General features: G+C 23.9%; 2 protein-coding genes across 5 annotated transcripts in view; one reads left to right on the top strand and one right to left on the bottom strand.

Annotated features, from left to right (window-relative positions):
* Positions 1-15,067, top strand: part of LOC105847182 (uncharacterized protein C3orf20) — a 55,751-nt gene that overhangs the window by 9,705 nt on the left and 30,979 nt on the right. For all 4 annotated transcript variants that reach the window (XR_010643842.1, XM_065818605.1, XM_065818604.1 and 1 more), the window contains exons 4-7: positions 1,216-1,309; positions 1,523-1,678; positions 4,177-4,329; positions 8,515-8,554. Coding sequence is in view for 3 of the 4 variants with exons in the window: in XM_065818605.1 (XP_065674677.1) it covers positions 1,216-1,309; positions 1,523-1,678; positions 4,177-4,329; positions 8,515-8,554 (443 nt within the window). In the remaining variant the exon portion in view is untranslated. The remainder of the gene's footprint in view (positions 1-1,215; positions 1,310-1,522; positions 1,679-4,176; positions 4,330-8,514; positions 8,555-15,067) is intronic.
* LOC100202273 (trypsin) overlaps positions 11,358-15,067 on the bottom strand; it is a 7,062-nt gene continuing 3,352 nt past the window's right edge. Inside the window, exon 4 of the mRNA XM_065817427.1 lies at positions 11,358-11,999. Within this exon, the coding sequence (XP_065673499.1) occupies positions 11,467-11,999 (533 nt within the window). The 3' untranslated portion in view covers positions 11,358-11,466. The remainder of the gene's footprint in view (positions 12,000-15,067) is intronic.

Below are 15,067 nucleotides of genomic sequence, written 5' to 3'. Positions count from 1 at the left end.
ATTTTTTTTTAAAAACATGCCATGAAAAAAGTTTTATTTTTGCTTTAAATTTTTTTTGTTTTGAAAAAATGTAAAAAGCGAAATGACAATTTGATAACAAAAATAAAAACTTTAGCATCCATAAAAAACTACATAGAAATTTTTTTCAAAAACAATGAGCTAAAATTTTCATTTAGTTTGTTTGTCATTTAAATCTGTGGTTGCAGATTTGTTTTTGTGTTTCTTTTTGTGTAGTTCAGGGGTGTAACCTCATGATCGTCTGATGACATGGGACAAATCGTTTTCTCCTAGGGCAACTAAAATAAAATAAAAATGCCTGTCAGTAGCCCAGCAGGACAACCAAACAGTTTAAAACAAACCCGGCACGAAACAGATATTGACTACGACAAAAGTGACAATCTTTAAAAGCTGTATTTATAGTTATCTCTTTACCAATTATCTCTTTGTAACAAAAGTTACTTAGCAATATTTTTTAACAGGTTATAACTTTTCATTTTTTTTTTATTAACTTAATTTTGATTAAAGCGTTTCTTATTAGATGTCTTTTAGTAGTTAGACATTTATTTTTTTCTTCATTATTTTCACCTGAGAAAAAATACAAAAAAAAACTAACTATTATACCGGACTAATGATTATCATAGCATGATGACTCAAATGAGAAAAAAAAACTATTTCAGTCACTGCAGGAAAACCGGGAAAAAACTGGAGGGTACACCACTAGCTAAGTTCATCTCTTATAAGTAAATCTGAGTATTATTAATTTTCTATTTCTAAAAGTATTTAATTGATTGCTTGTTGTTTCTAAACTACTCTATTATATCTACACAATGGCCTGAATTTGATTAAAACCTTATTTTTATACCGAATATATATATATATATATATATATATATATATATATATATATATATATATATACATTTATATATATAAATAATATTTTTACTTCATAAAAATAGAGAAATAATTAAATGTCAAAAATTTTTATGTTGAGTGTATTAATGTTTTATTTAATGTTGACAATATTAACAAAGACTTTATTAAAGCAATAAAAATCAAATAAATAAAGAATAACTTAAAATAAATTAATATGTTTTAATTATTAGTTTTAATGAATTTTTTTAAATGATATTTTTGTACATATTTATATAAATTATATTTATGTAAGCTTATATACTTTCCTTATGACATTTTTCATCATTTCTTTTTAAACAGGATGGATAATGCAAGAATCAGATGTTTTTAATCTTGAACAACAAACTTTAATTGCTTGGGCTCATGCAAGATTGACCAAAGCAATAAAACTCCGGTATATTCAGTTTTACTTTAGCATTAACTTTCTAAATGTTTTTTCATGTTTTTTTGTTTTATTTGTTTGTTTGAAACTCATTTTTAGTTGGTAACTACTACCTCAGGATTTTTGTTTTGTAAAATAAAAAATTTTCTTTTTTATCAATGAAGTTTGGTGGTTTTTTAGTAATCCTTTAATTCTTTCAAAAAATAATTTTTTTTGAATTTTTAGAGAGATTCAAGATGAAGCAGCAATAAAATTAGGAAAAAAAAAATCCATGTCTAAATGTTATTACAATGAAAAATCTAACAAAAAATTCAATCAAGCAACATTATCAAATCCTAAAATATTTTCAGTAGCAGGTTGCAATGGTTCTCTCATGCTTTTGTATCTTTTTTAATAGTAGTTTTATTATTATATTATTATTTTTTTCACTCAAAATTATATATATTTTTTTCACACAGAGTTTTTTAAAACATAGTAGATTTTTTTAAAACATAGTAGATTTTTTTAAAACATAGTAGATTTTTTTAAAACATAGTAGATTTTTTTCTGCAATACATATTAATCAATTTTTTCAAACTTTTCATTTCATTAGCTTAATAAAAATCATAGTTTTATTTATCCAAATAATCCACATTCACACCCTTAGATGTGTCTAAGATTTGCGGTTATATATAGCATACATATATTATAGTAGCCTCCTCGACTGTTGCCTTCATGGCCTTGAGGAGGTGAATTGAAATTGAAAAAAAAAATTCTTATGTCCATTTCTTGTATCTTTAGAAAAATGAGTGAGATATGATACTAAATATTCTACTTTGTGACTAGAAAAACAACTTTTCAAATTTTATAGAACTATATTCCTGTTTGACTGTTGTGATCAAGTTTTTAAATCAATCATTCACCCGCACATTGATATTTATTTATAACATTTCAAAATTATTTTGTTTATAAGAAAGACCTAACATCAATTTTTTTAATCTATTTTGACAATTTTAAAGAATTTTTTTGGATGTTTTATTTCACATTCTATAAATGCATTTGGATGCTAGAATTCCTAATTATAGAAATATGGCTGCACAGTTCACATCAATATCAGCTTTTGAACAATAGAATTCAATTCATCCTAGATATCTGTTGCTGTTTGAGTTTGTTGTTGCTTACTTTGCTTCCATATAAACTTATCTTTTAATGTAACTTTTTATCCAGTTTGAAAGTGGATCAAAAGTTACATTAGAATCTGATAAAATCCACTTTCAAGTTGTCTGAATTATTGTTGACTGCTTTATTTAAGCAATTTTAAGTTGTCTGAATTATTGTTGACTGCTGAATTATTGTTGACTGCTGAATTATTGTTGACTGCTGAATTATTGTTGACTGCTGAATTATTGTTGACTGCTGAATTATTGTTGACTGCTGAATTATTGTTGACTGCTGAATTATTGTTGACTGCTGAATTATCGTTGATTGCTGAATTATTGTTGACTGCTGAATTATTGTTGACTGCTTTATTTAAGCAATTTTAAGAGTAGAATGAAAGTGAATAATTTTTGGGTAGAATAAGAATAAAGAGATTTTTGAGTTATTATGTAAAGCAGTTTTTACTATAATATATTTCCTTACTAAGTCTTTTTGATAAAAACAAATTAAAAAAAAATAGTTCAAAAAAGTAAGCAGTATTGGTGTAGTGGTAGAGCCCTCACTTCCTAAGCGAGAGGTTCCGAGTTCGATCCCCACCACGTCCCTGGTAAAACCGCACTCGACTTGTTTCTGCGCGCAGCGGCCTTGTTCGTCAAGGTTCGTGTTTCGGAGTTATAGTGTTATAACCACAATTAAGTAGCCTCCTCGTCTATAGTTGCCTTCTGGGCCTTGGGGAGGTGAATTAACAAAAAATTAAAAAAAACAAAAAACAAATGTTCAACTATTTAAACTACAACAGTCTTCTATATTAAAAAATTCTTAATCTTTTATTGTGATACTAATAGAATAACTATTTTAACTAAAAAACTGAAAATACATCAATTGAAAAAGATAAACATGGTTTAGGTAAAGTAGTTATCCAAGTATGTTTGATTTGTAAGTTATCTCGGTATGTTTAATTTGGTAAAGTTATTAGAAATATCTTTTCCAATAATGCTTTAGTTTCAAAAATCTCTTTAAAAACATGTAAATTTTGCCAAAAAAATTTATATGTTTTTAAAGAAAAAAAGTAATTTTTTTGAATGTAAATTTTGAAAAATTACTTTTTCAATTAGCTTGTTAGCAAAAAAAAAAAGTATATTTTTTTGGATTTTTAATTGTAAGACAATAACCGCTGTCCACTTTATAGTATTATTCATTTGCTTGTATTATAAACATTCGAAACACTTAGATAAACTGCTATTCAAATCACTTAGTTATTTCAACATTAAATTAATCTAAAACAATTGAAAAGTTCTAAAAATGTTATTCCATGTTATTAAAGCTTAAAGTCTCTTCTTAAAGCTTTAATTTTTTCAAGAGAATTCGTTGAATTTGCCACACCAAATGCAGTTTTAAATTTATCTGATAATTCTTTTTTATTTAATTTGATAATTTACCTTTTTTTAAAAAATATTTTGTCTTGATTGGTAAGATAATGAATTTGTTCTTTTATAAATATTATACTTTAAACATTTAAAAATGTTAAAAAAATAAATAAATATTATATTATTATAAATATTATGCTATTATATAAAATAAATATTATATATATTATAAAAATTTAATATTATACCTAATACTTCAATGTATTAAAGCGTTACATATTACATTTTGCGTTGCTCCTATGAGTGTTAATCAATAGTTTGGGTTAATAAAGATAGCACCAGTAAAATAGGTACAAAGACCTTAACTTTTTTTAGCTATCCATCTGGTCAACCTGCAATTATTACAATACCAAGTATTAACTTAGAGGGAAGTTATGCATTAGCTTATTCTGATTTTTATGGAAGGTTGTTGGCTATTTTTACGCCTGAAAATGACGGAGCTTGTTATTATAAAAGTGGAATGGTTCAGTGAGTTATTATTTTTAGATTTCTATTGTTTTTACAAATCAATCTATATTGATTTGTAAACAAGAATCTACTACTACTTAGTTGGTTTTTATATATTTTTTGATTATTTATTTCAAAAACTGATCTTTTTGTAGTATTTATTTTTAGTATTACAAGTAATTTTTGGAACCTTATCTGTATTATATTATATTCACCATATAATAAAAGCATATTAGGGTAAAATATTAGGGTGGTTCAAAAAATAGTATTTTTGAAAAATAACTGCAGCTTGCACTTTTATGTGTTATATATTGTAAAATAACACTGGATTTAAAAATTATTTGAAAGAAATATATATTTTTAGGATGCCTCAAGACCCTTTAACATTTATTGAATATAATTGGTCCCTAATTAATCTCATAATAATAATAATAATAATAATAATAATAATAATAATAATAATAATAATAATAATAATAATAATAACAATAATAACAATAATAATAATAATATTTTTTTTTGTAAAGTCATGTCTTATTGGGTCTCAAATAAAGCAAAATTATAAAATAATTTCAAAAATAATCATTATTTAAAAAAAAATATGTTTTAGATTTTACTGTCTAGAAAATGACATTTTTTAACTATAAATAAAAATATGTTTTTACAATGTTTTTTAGTCATAATTTTTTTAATCAATGTTCTTTTATAAAATAATTATTTTTGAAGTTTTTATATAATTTTGCTTCTTTTGAGACCCAACAAGACATACTTTTAAAAAACTTTTTTTTAAATAATATTAGGAACCCATTAAATGTTCAAAGGTCTTGAGGCACCACTAAAAATATTTTTTATTTAAAAAACTTTTAAATCCAGTGTTATTTTATCATATAGAACACATTAAGGTGAGGGCTGCATATATTTTTCAAAAATATTGTTTTTTGAACCACCCCAGCGCTCGAAATAATTATTCAACGGTTGGCAATCAATATTGATCGGGTGAAATAAAAAAATTAAAAACCAGATGATCAAATTATTTTTTAGACGATCAATTTTTTATTAAATTTTACTGAAATTTAAAATGCATTTTTTTTACCTTACATCATTGCTATTGCCGTTTTAACTAAAATTATTTTATTTAGAATTTAAATAAAGCGTTTGTTTCGCCATTGTTTTTTTTACTATATGTTTATTTAAAATTTAAATAAACGTTCGTATTGGCGTATTTATTTTAAAATGTTTTATTTTGAGTTTAAATAAAATATTGCTGTTTTTATTTTAATTATTTTGTTAAGAATTTAATTTAACATTAGTTTTGCCGTATTTATTTTAATTATTTTATTCAGAATATAAATAAATTATTTTATATGGAATTAAAATAAAATTTTTTTTTTTTAAAGTATTTTATGTAAAGCTGTTTATTTAAAATAAAATATAAATTAATTTTTGTTTTTGACATTTATATTTTAATTATTTTATTGAGAAAATAACTAAAACGTTTGTTTTGCAGTTTTTAATTTATTTAGAATTAAAATGATTAAATAAAACTTGCCGTTTTTTTACTTATTTATTATTTATTTTATTTAGAACTTAAATAAGTTGTTTGTTATAAAATTAAATTTGAAATATAATTCATTTTAATATAATTTTGGTGTTAGTTTAATATTTTTAACTTTCTGTTTATCAAATGTTTTTCTATTAAATATTAATAAAGTTTGATGAGTTAATACGAATTAATAAAGTTCTGCTTATCAAATTTGATCGGCCAGGTTTAATTTTAGGAGATCAAAATGTCGATTTTTCTACTTGTACTCATGCATACTTGACTTAATACATTGATTGATTGAACTGGATAAAGCATTTGTAGCTATATAAAAAATAAAAATGTACAATAAAAGCAATTAATCAACAACTTAGTTGTTGTATCAAATGAAACAACTGGAAGCTACATAAAAATTAAAAACGCAATAAAAGCTATCAATCAATGTATTAAGTCATGTATAAGTACAACAACATACCATTTGTACTAGAAGAAGAATGAGCTGAAGCTTAGATGAATCAGAAAATAAAGTCAGCTGATATTGTCACTGTTGCAACAACTGTACTGGCTATAAGATATATTTATTAAAGTGTGTAATATAATTAAAAATTAGTTCTAATTAAACATTTTATGATTACACTGACTACAAGCGGATTTTATGTGTTTCATCATGACAGTACACTGCTTGGCTAGCAAGGACAACATTCTTGCTCTTAACAAAGCTAAGTCACATTATAACACTTACAAACTATAATCATGTAACATTACAAGAAATAACACACATAGAAACACTTCATATGACACATAACCACTTCTTATGAAACATAAACACTAACAATATGTAAACCCATATAACCTTAACACATATGAACACATAAATATATCACACATTACCATATCATATGACACACAAAAAAAGAAAAATATATAAATGAGGAGCATTTACAAATACAACCTTATTTGTGCAATATTTGTTTAAAGACATACCTTTCAATGCAAATTTATCAACTTTAAAAAAAACACACGATCAAATGACCTGGTTTGTTATATTATAAAAGCAAACAGATTTTCTGTAATTTTTATTTGTGATTGATATTTTCAAAGTTAAACTTAAAGTTATTTTATCAATCAGTCAAAGTTTTATAATTAGAAAATCTATTACAATTGGGTTTTTAGTAACAACAACTGTTTTCCAGTTACAAATATAAAAAATTTTGTTTAATATAAAAAATTTGGTGTTTAATAGTAAATCAATAATTGTTTATAGATAAGTACATTTGTAAATATAACATTGTTTGTGTAGCATTTTTTAAATGACATACCTTGTAATGAGTGTTGATCAATTTTTTTAAAATTAGCTATTAAACAATCTTGTTCTTGAACATGCAACTTAGAGTTAACTGTTTCAGAAGATTTTTGAGACCAACTTTTTAAAAAGTTTGACCTTGTTCAAAAGTTTGATCTTGTTCAAAAGGTTAACCTTATTCAAGAGTTGGTCAAAGAGCATGGTCTTTGAGTTCTAAAACAAAAAAACAGATTAATTTACTTTAAATACAATTGACGAAGGACTTGAATTGTGATATTATTAAAATGCATGAATTAAATAAATTACCTCACTTTAAAAGTTACTATACTAATTTGAAAATAATATAAGGTTTATCCAATACTACATAATTTTAATTCATCAAATTATTATCTAATATAAAGGTTTTAGATTAAGATCTACCGATTAAACAGATATTAACAGATTAAAGCATACCTTATCGCGTTGTAAAAGTATAAAAGGAAATATTATAAGGCCAAGTGTGCTAAATCTAATTAAAAAAACTCCGTGTCAAACATGCACAAATAGGTAACGGCGGCGTTGAATTGATCAATAATTATAAGCGTTAATTATAATATAATAATAATTATAACTAATTTTTATTTTGTAATTTTATAATTTAATAAATGGATATATAAAATTATTCAGTCAACATTGCAAATCACTTATTGTCTGAAACACCATCATGTTAACCTTCATTCTCTTAACCACCAAAATGTACGCCATTACCACCACAACCACCAGGCCCACTCATAAAACCTAACAATGAGTTTCAAAGCTTAACACATTTAAAAAATATATATATGTGAGGTAATTAGTAGCCTTATTAGTAAGCAAGTAAAGTGTGTTGGATTGTATAAGCAAGTTTAAAACACACTTGTTTTTCACACTTGAATTATATGTTAAAAGAGAGTAACAAAAATTTGTTACAAAAATTTAAAAAAGAATAGTATTCTGAACTGTATGTTTAGGGAGGCAAAAATATATAAACATAAAAATATATATAAACATAAAAAAATTGTAAACTTAAAACAGAAGTTAAAGAATTAAAAGCGTGTTGCAATTTTGCAAAAAATCAAAATAATTATCTTTAAAAAAAGGTTGATAAAAATTTTTGCAAATTTTTTTAGCAAAAACGTTAATAAAAAAGAATCTTTTTTCATATTTTTTATACATTAATATGTATTTATTTTTTATGTATTAGTACATATTTACATAGTAAATATTGTTACTTTCATTTTTATTGTTTAATACTTATGCAATGATTTTTTTCTTTTCCTAATTTATTTTTTATTTACATAAAATTTATATATAGAGTAAAATTTATATATTTTTCTATTTATAGGTTTCTTTCTACTCAGGAATATGGAGTATGTCAAGAAGAGGTATGTTTGATATTTTTTGGTATAAAAATCTTGATTGATTTAAAAAAATGGATTTAATTTAAAGCTATAGTAATGGTATCATAAAATATAGATATGTATATATTTATGTGTATATATATATATATGTGTGTGTGTGTGTGTGTGTGTGTGTGTGTGTGTGTGTGTGTGTGTGTGTGTGTGTGTGTGTGTTTATATATATATATATATATATATATATATATATCTTATGCTGCTGATTTATGTGAGGAGTCTGACAACATACTGAAATGGCCTGCTGCCGGGGGCTTCAGTACATGCATTGACTGACAAATACCCTGATTCACAGTAGAGTGCTGCTACATCGACTGAGGGTTTGACATGGGGCAGCAATCTTTTCATTCATTATTCTTTGTTTTTTTTCTTCTTTTTCTAAAAAAGTCATATGGATTAAGATAAGCAAAAAGTGAGCAAATGCTTATATAAATACGCTTTAGTAGATGTATCTATCCATGTATGTATATATATATATATATATATATATATATATATATATATATATATATATATATATATATATATATATATATATATATATATATATATATATATATATATATATATATATATATATATATAAATAAATATGGATCCCAAAAGTTTTTTTCCTAGGTTTTGTATTCTGAAAGTATTTATTTTTATTTTGTTTTTTTCCAATAAAGTATGACATGACCCTGAGTCATTTTTTTCTGCTTAGACCTACCTCTGCTGGAATGTAAACTCTATTTGTTAATAAAGAACATAAATTTTGTTTTATGTTTATATAAGAAATAGAGTGGTAGATTATTATTTTATAAGAGTATGAAAAAAATGTTAATTATTTTTTCATTATGTTTCCAGAGAAAATAACAATAACTTAGTACCTAATAAATAAAAAAACTATAAATTTTTTTAAATTTTTTGTATCTTACCATCTTTATAATAAAAAACTTTAAATAATGTGTCTTATCATTATGATACCATCATAATACCATTATGATGGTATAAAAAATAAAAAAAAAATAAAAAAACGATAAGAATTATACCTATTAACTTGTTAATAAATTCATGAATAAATTTATTAACGTCATGTTTATTAACTTTGTTAATAAATATGAAATTTATTAAATATGATATTATTAAATATTATGAAATAAGTTCATGTAGCACTTTTCTTTTTTTGTTTACAAAAATCATGCATTTAACAAAGTTTTCAATTCAAGTTTTTTTATTAGGAATTTGCCTAATATCTTGAAATATCAAATAGAAATTTATTTGAAAAGATATTTTATTTTTGTTAAGTCTGTTTAAAAAAATCTACATTGTTGCTGTGATACAGCCAATAAATTTCTCGACAGAGTAAGTTTCTCCATTTATGTTTATGATTTATTACATCTCTATATGGAACTCTATGATAATTTATTGTTGAGTTCCACAGTAACCCTCCAATTTAATATGGAGTTATTATTATAATATCTTACTATGTAATAGAAATAACAGTTTCCAATAAAAACTCCTTAATGTTTAAACTTCTTCATGCCATGATTTTTAATTAACTAAACTAAAACAAAAGGCATATCAACGTTTTTCCCTAAAATTTCAAAAACAATTTTTAAGTGCTTCTGTTTTAAAAAATTATTTGAATGTTTAAAAAACCAATGTTTTTATCTAAAATTAGGAATAGTTTGGTTGCCAAACCGCTTAGTGTTCAGCAAAATATCATGGTTGAACATTCGGATTCAGTTTTCGGCTAAAAACCAGATTCAGCCCATAAATAAAATATAATAAAATCCAAAAAATATGTAATAAAATACAATAAAAGTCCTATATTTATTGGTATAATTAAAACTGAAAGTGCATAAATATATTAAAGTATCAATAAGCGCTTAATATATAATCTTAATATCTTAAAAGCTGCAGGGTTTTTTACCCACTTTAATTAAATTTTTCTAAAATATAATTTTTAATTTTTAACTAACATAATAAGTACCATAAAATCTGAGCTGGAAACATCAACAAGTTCAATGAATGTGGGTTTATATTATAAAATTTTTATATACAAGTAAATATCTTCAAAAAGTTTATCGGGGCCAAAAGTGTTTATTTACAAAAATAACTTTTGAAAAATTTAAAATTTCTTGAAATTACCTGGTAATTTTGAAAAATTACCCGGGTAACGGGTAAGGTAATACCCGGGTAAGAAACACTGAAAAAGCAAGATTTAATAAGTTTTTTGCCAAAAAAACATTCTTTCTGAACGTTGCAAACCTATTGCTAAACAGGAAAGCAAAAGATAAGTTTTTTTTTAAACCCAAGTTTTTGATGTAAGGGAAGATTATATTAAGATTAGTGTTTTTTTTTAAATATTTTAAAGCTTCCTTAGCATGTTTTAACATTTTAGATTCTTCCAATATAACAGGAGTTCTTTTTAATATAAAATAGCAGAATTCTGAAAAATATAAATAAGCAAATGCTGCTCTAAAGCAGTCTATTATGATTATATATGCTGTGGATCAGTACTAATTTACACTTTATAAATTTACAGCATATAAAGTAGAATAAACCTCATAATCTATCATAAAAAATAATTGTTTTTACATCTAATTCACTCATATTATTTTGTGAAAAGGTTATGAATATATAAGATAGTGTTAGAGAAAAAGCATCCCACAATGCAAAGCAGCATTACACAGGAGAATATGCTTTAATATGATTTTTTATTTAGCTATTTCAAATTATTAAGATAAATATTCCTACATTTGTTTATACGTTTTATATATAATAAAGTATATATAAATATAAATATGTACATTTTATAATAATAAAGCTATATATTTTGTTTAGAGGTTCTTTGTTCTTGTTTTAATAAAAAGTATTTTATTTCATTATAGTGCTTCTTATTTAATAATACTTTTGAGCCACACTAAATAGTGTCTTACAATTACATATACACCATATTTATGAGGCTTTCCACATCCAATTCCCCAACTTGTAATTCCATGTAATAACCATACACCATCATTATTTTTGCATTGAAGTGGACCTCCAGAATCCCCCTCACATGCGTCAAAACTACCATTTATGTAACCAGCACAAAACATATTACTTGTAAGCTTTTTTTTATATGATAAAGGTCCATTGCATGTTGCAAATTTAACAATAGGTACATTAACTTTTTGTAGAATTTCAGCTTTATTTTGATCATTTGTTTGACCCCATCCAGTAACAGTGCACATTTTATTTGGTCGTTCAAGATCTTTGAATGCTGGTAGACTAATTACATTGACAGAGTCATTAAGTATAGCTGGTGATAAAAGTTCTACTAATGCTATATCATTATTGTATGTAATTTCGTCAAATTTTTGATGAACAATTATTCTTTTTATATCATTTCGTTGTTTATTTTCATTTTCACTTTGAATGTGCTCTCCTATATGAAAAAATATTTCATAAAAATTAAAAATAAATAAATAGAAATAAATTAGAATTTTATATATACCATATATATATATATATATATATATATATATATATATATATATATATATATATATATATATATATATATATATATATATATTTATATATATATAATGCAGCCGTGAATGCAAGTTTGTATTCACGGCTGATGATTGCCTTCGGGCATGAAACTTTAAGTCCCGCTATTTAGTTGTTTTTATTCATTTAATTACATAAAGTATATATATATATATATATATATATATATATATATATATATATATATATATATATATATATATTCCCATGGCAAGATGCATATATATGCATAAAAAATAAGCATACATATATATATATATATATATATATATATATATACATATATATGTATATCAAAATAAAGCATGCATATATATATATATATAAGTATAAATAAATATATATATATATATATCTACTCTTGCATATTTATGTGAGCACTTGCTGACTTTTTTTACTTATCTAAATCGATACAGCTTTTTAGAAAAAGAAGAAGAAAATGAAGAATAATGAATGAAAAGATTGCTGCACCATCACAAACCCTCAGCCTATGTAGCAGCACTCCACAGCAAGTCAGGCTATTTGTCAGTCAATATATGTACTGAAGCCCCTGGCAGCAGACTATTTCACTATGATGTCACACTGCTCACCTAAATCAGCAGTATAAGATAGATACATATATATATATATATATATATATATATATATATATATATATATATATATATATATATATATATATATATATATATATGTATATATATATATATATATATATATATATATATATATATATATATACACACACAACACATATATATATATACATGTATATATATATATATATATATATATATATACACACACACACACACATATATATATACATATATATATATATATATATATATATATATATATATATATATATATATATATATATATATATATATATATACACACACACACACATATATATATATATACATATATATATATATATAAATATATATATATATATATATATATATATATATATATATATATATATATATATATATATATATGTATATATATATATATATATATATATATATATATATATATATATATATACGTATATAAGGTGAACGCTCTATATGAGCAACCTCTCTATAAGCAACATTCTTTATAAGCAACCTCTATACAAGCAACTTTTTTTAGTTCAACTGTTCTGTATAAGCAACTTATTTTTTAAAGCTAAATATTTGAGTTAAGTTTAGGCTAATTCAGAAGTAAAATCAGCTGTTCACAACAACATAACCTCAAATTGTAAAAAATTCTTTTATTGGAATATGTTTGTGTTTTGTGCTGCCAGTATTGAAGTAAATTTCTGTTAAATAGAATAGTTACTTGAATTCTGTTAGTTTTTGTTAATTAATAAATTAATCAACTCAACCTCAAAATTGCAAAAAATTAACGTCAAATTGTAAAAAATTCTGTTATTAGAACATGTTTGTGTTTTGTGCTGCCAGTATTGAAGTAAATTTCTGTTAAATAGAATAGTTTCTTGAATTCTTTTAGTTTCTTGAATTCTTTTAGTTTCTGTTAATTAATAAATTAATATTTTTGTGCTTTAACTTTAAGCATGTAATATGAATCAGAAGAAAGAAAGACGTTCAATTTCGTTAAAAGATAAACTATCCATTTTAAAGGACATTGAAAATGGTAAGAAAACAAAGGACATTGGTAACGAAGTTGCTAAATCTGCAATAAGTAGAGTAAAAGAAAATAAAAAAAATTTTGAAGTATATGCAACCAAAACATATGTGAATCAGAGTATGATTAAGCGAATGAAGACAATAAAGTATAGTGAAATTAATGATACAGTGTTTTCTTAGTTCTTGGAGTGGCGACAATTAAATGATTTAGTTACAAATGAAATGAAAAAATTAGATGCACTCGAAGTAAATAGATTAAATAATGGACCTGAAACATTTTTAGCAGGTGATGGTTAAAGAAATTTAAAAAACGCCACGGTAACAGATTTTGTTTGTTTGTGAAGAGAGTAAACATTAATGTCTTACAATGTGGAGCTAATTCATTTAAAAATTAATTAAATAGTTATATTACTAAAAATGGCTTTTTGTCTAAACAAATATATAATTGCAATGAAACTAGTCTAGTCTATAAAAACTTGCCCATTAAAGCTAACGTTACAAATTTTGAAAAATCTGCTGGTAGGAAGCAATGAAGGAAAGAGTAACAATTATGCCATGCGTAAATGCTACAGGTATGCATAAATTAGATTTGATGATAGGGAAATTGAAATCTTCTCGTTGTTTAAATAAGGATTTGCCAGTATATTACAAATCATCCAAAAATGCTTGGCAAACTTATACACTTTTTAGTGACTAGTGTAATGATATATTCATACTTTCAGTAACTCGACACTTGGAATCTAAAAGCCTTCCCGTAAAAGCCCTTCTCTTAATAGATCATGCGACTTGCCATGGGTCTGAGAATAATTTTACTAGTAATTTTAAAGTTATGTTTTTTCCCCTTAATAACACACCATTATTGCAACCACTAGATCAAAATATGATAAAATCACATTTAAAAAAAATAAAATCACAACGCTAGCGCAAACATCTACTTGTATATCTTGCAGCCTTAGGTGCAGAAGATAGAATAGTTTCAGCTCTGAAAAATATAAATTTTAAAGATGTTGTTTATTTAGTGGTGCAGGCATGGAATGAAATTTATGTGTCAGTTATACAAAACTCATTTAAATATATATAATAATATATATATAGGTATTCCCTTGGCAAGATTGTATAATTCAATATTTAATGATTGTAATTTAGCAGATACTGAAATTATGGCTTAGGCAAGCGGAACAAGCAAGGCAAATCATCCATTTAACCTTAAAGAAAATACTGAAGTAGAAAATCAAACTACTCCTGTTGAAGAAAATGAAAACACGTAGGATGACTCCAATAAAAACATCAATGATATTAT

This window comes from Hydra vulgaris, chromosome 14, assembly GCF_038396675.1.
Source record: "Hydra vulgaris chromosome 14, alternate assembly HydraT2T_AEP".
NCBI lineage: Eukaryota > Metazoa > Cnidaria > Hydrozoa > Anthoathecata > Hydridae > Hydra > Hydra vulgaris.
The sequence above is the reverse complement of the archived record's forward strand: the minus strand, read 5'-3'. Positions and strand labels throughout refer to the sequence as shown.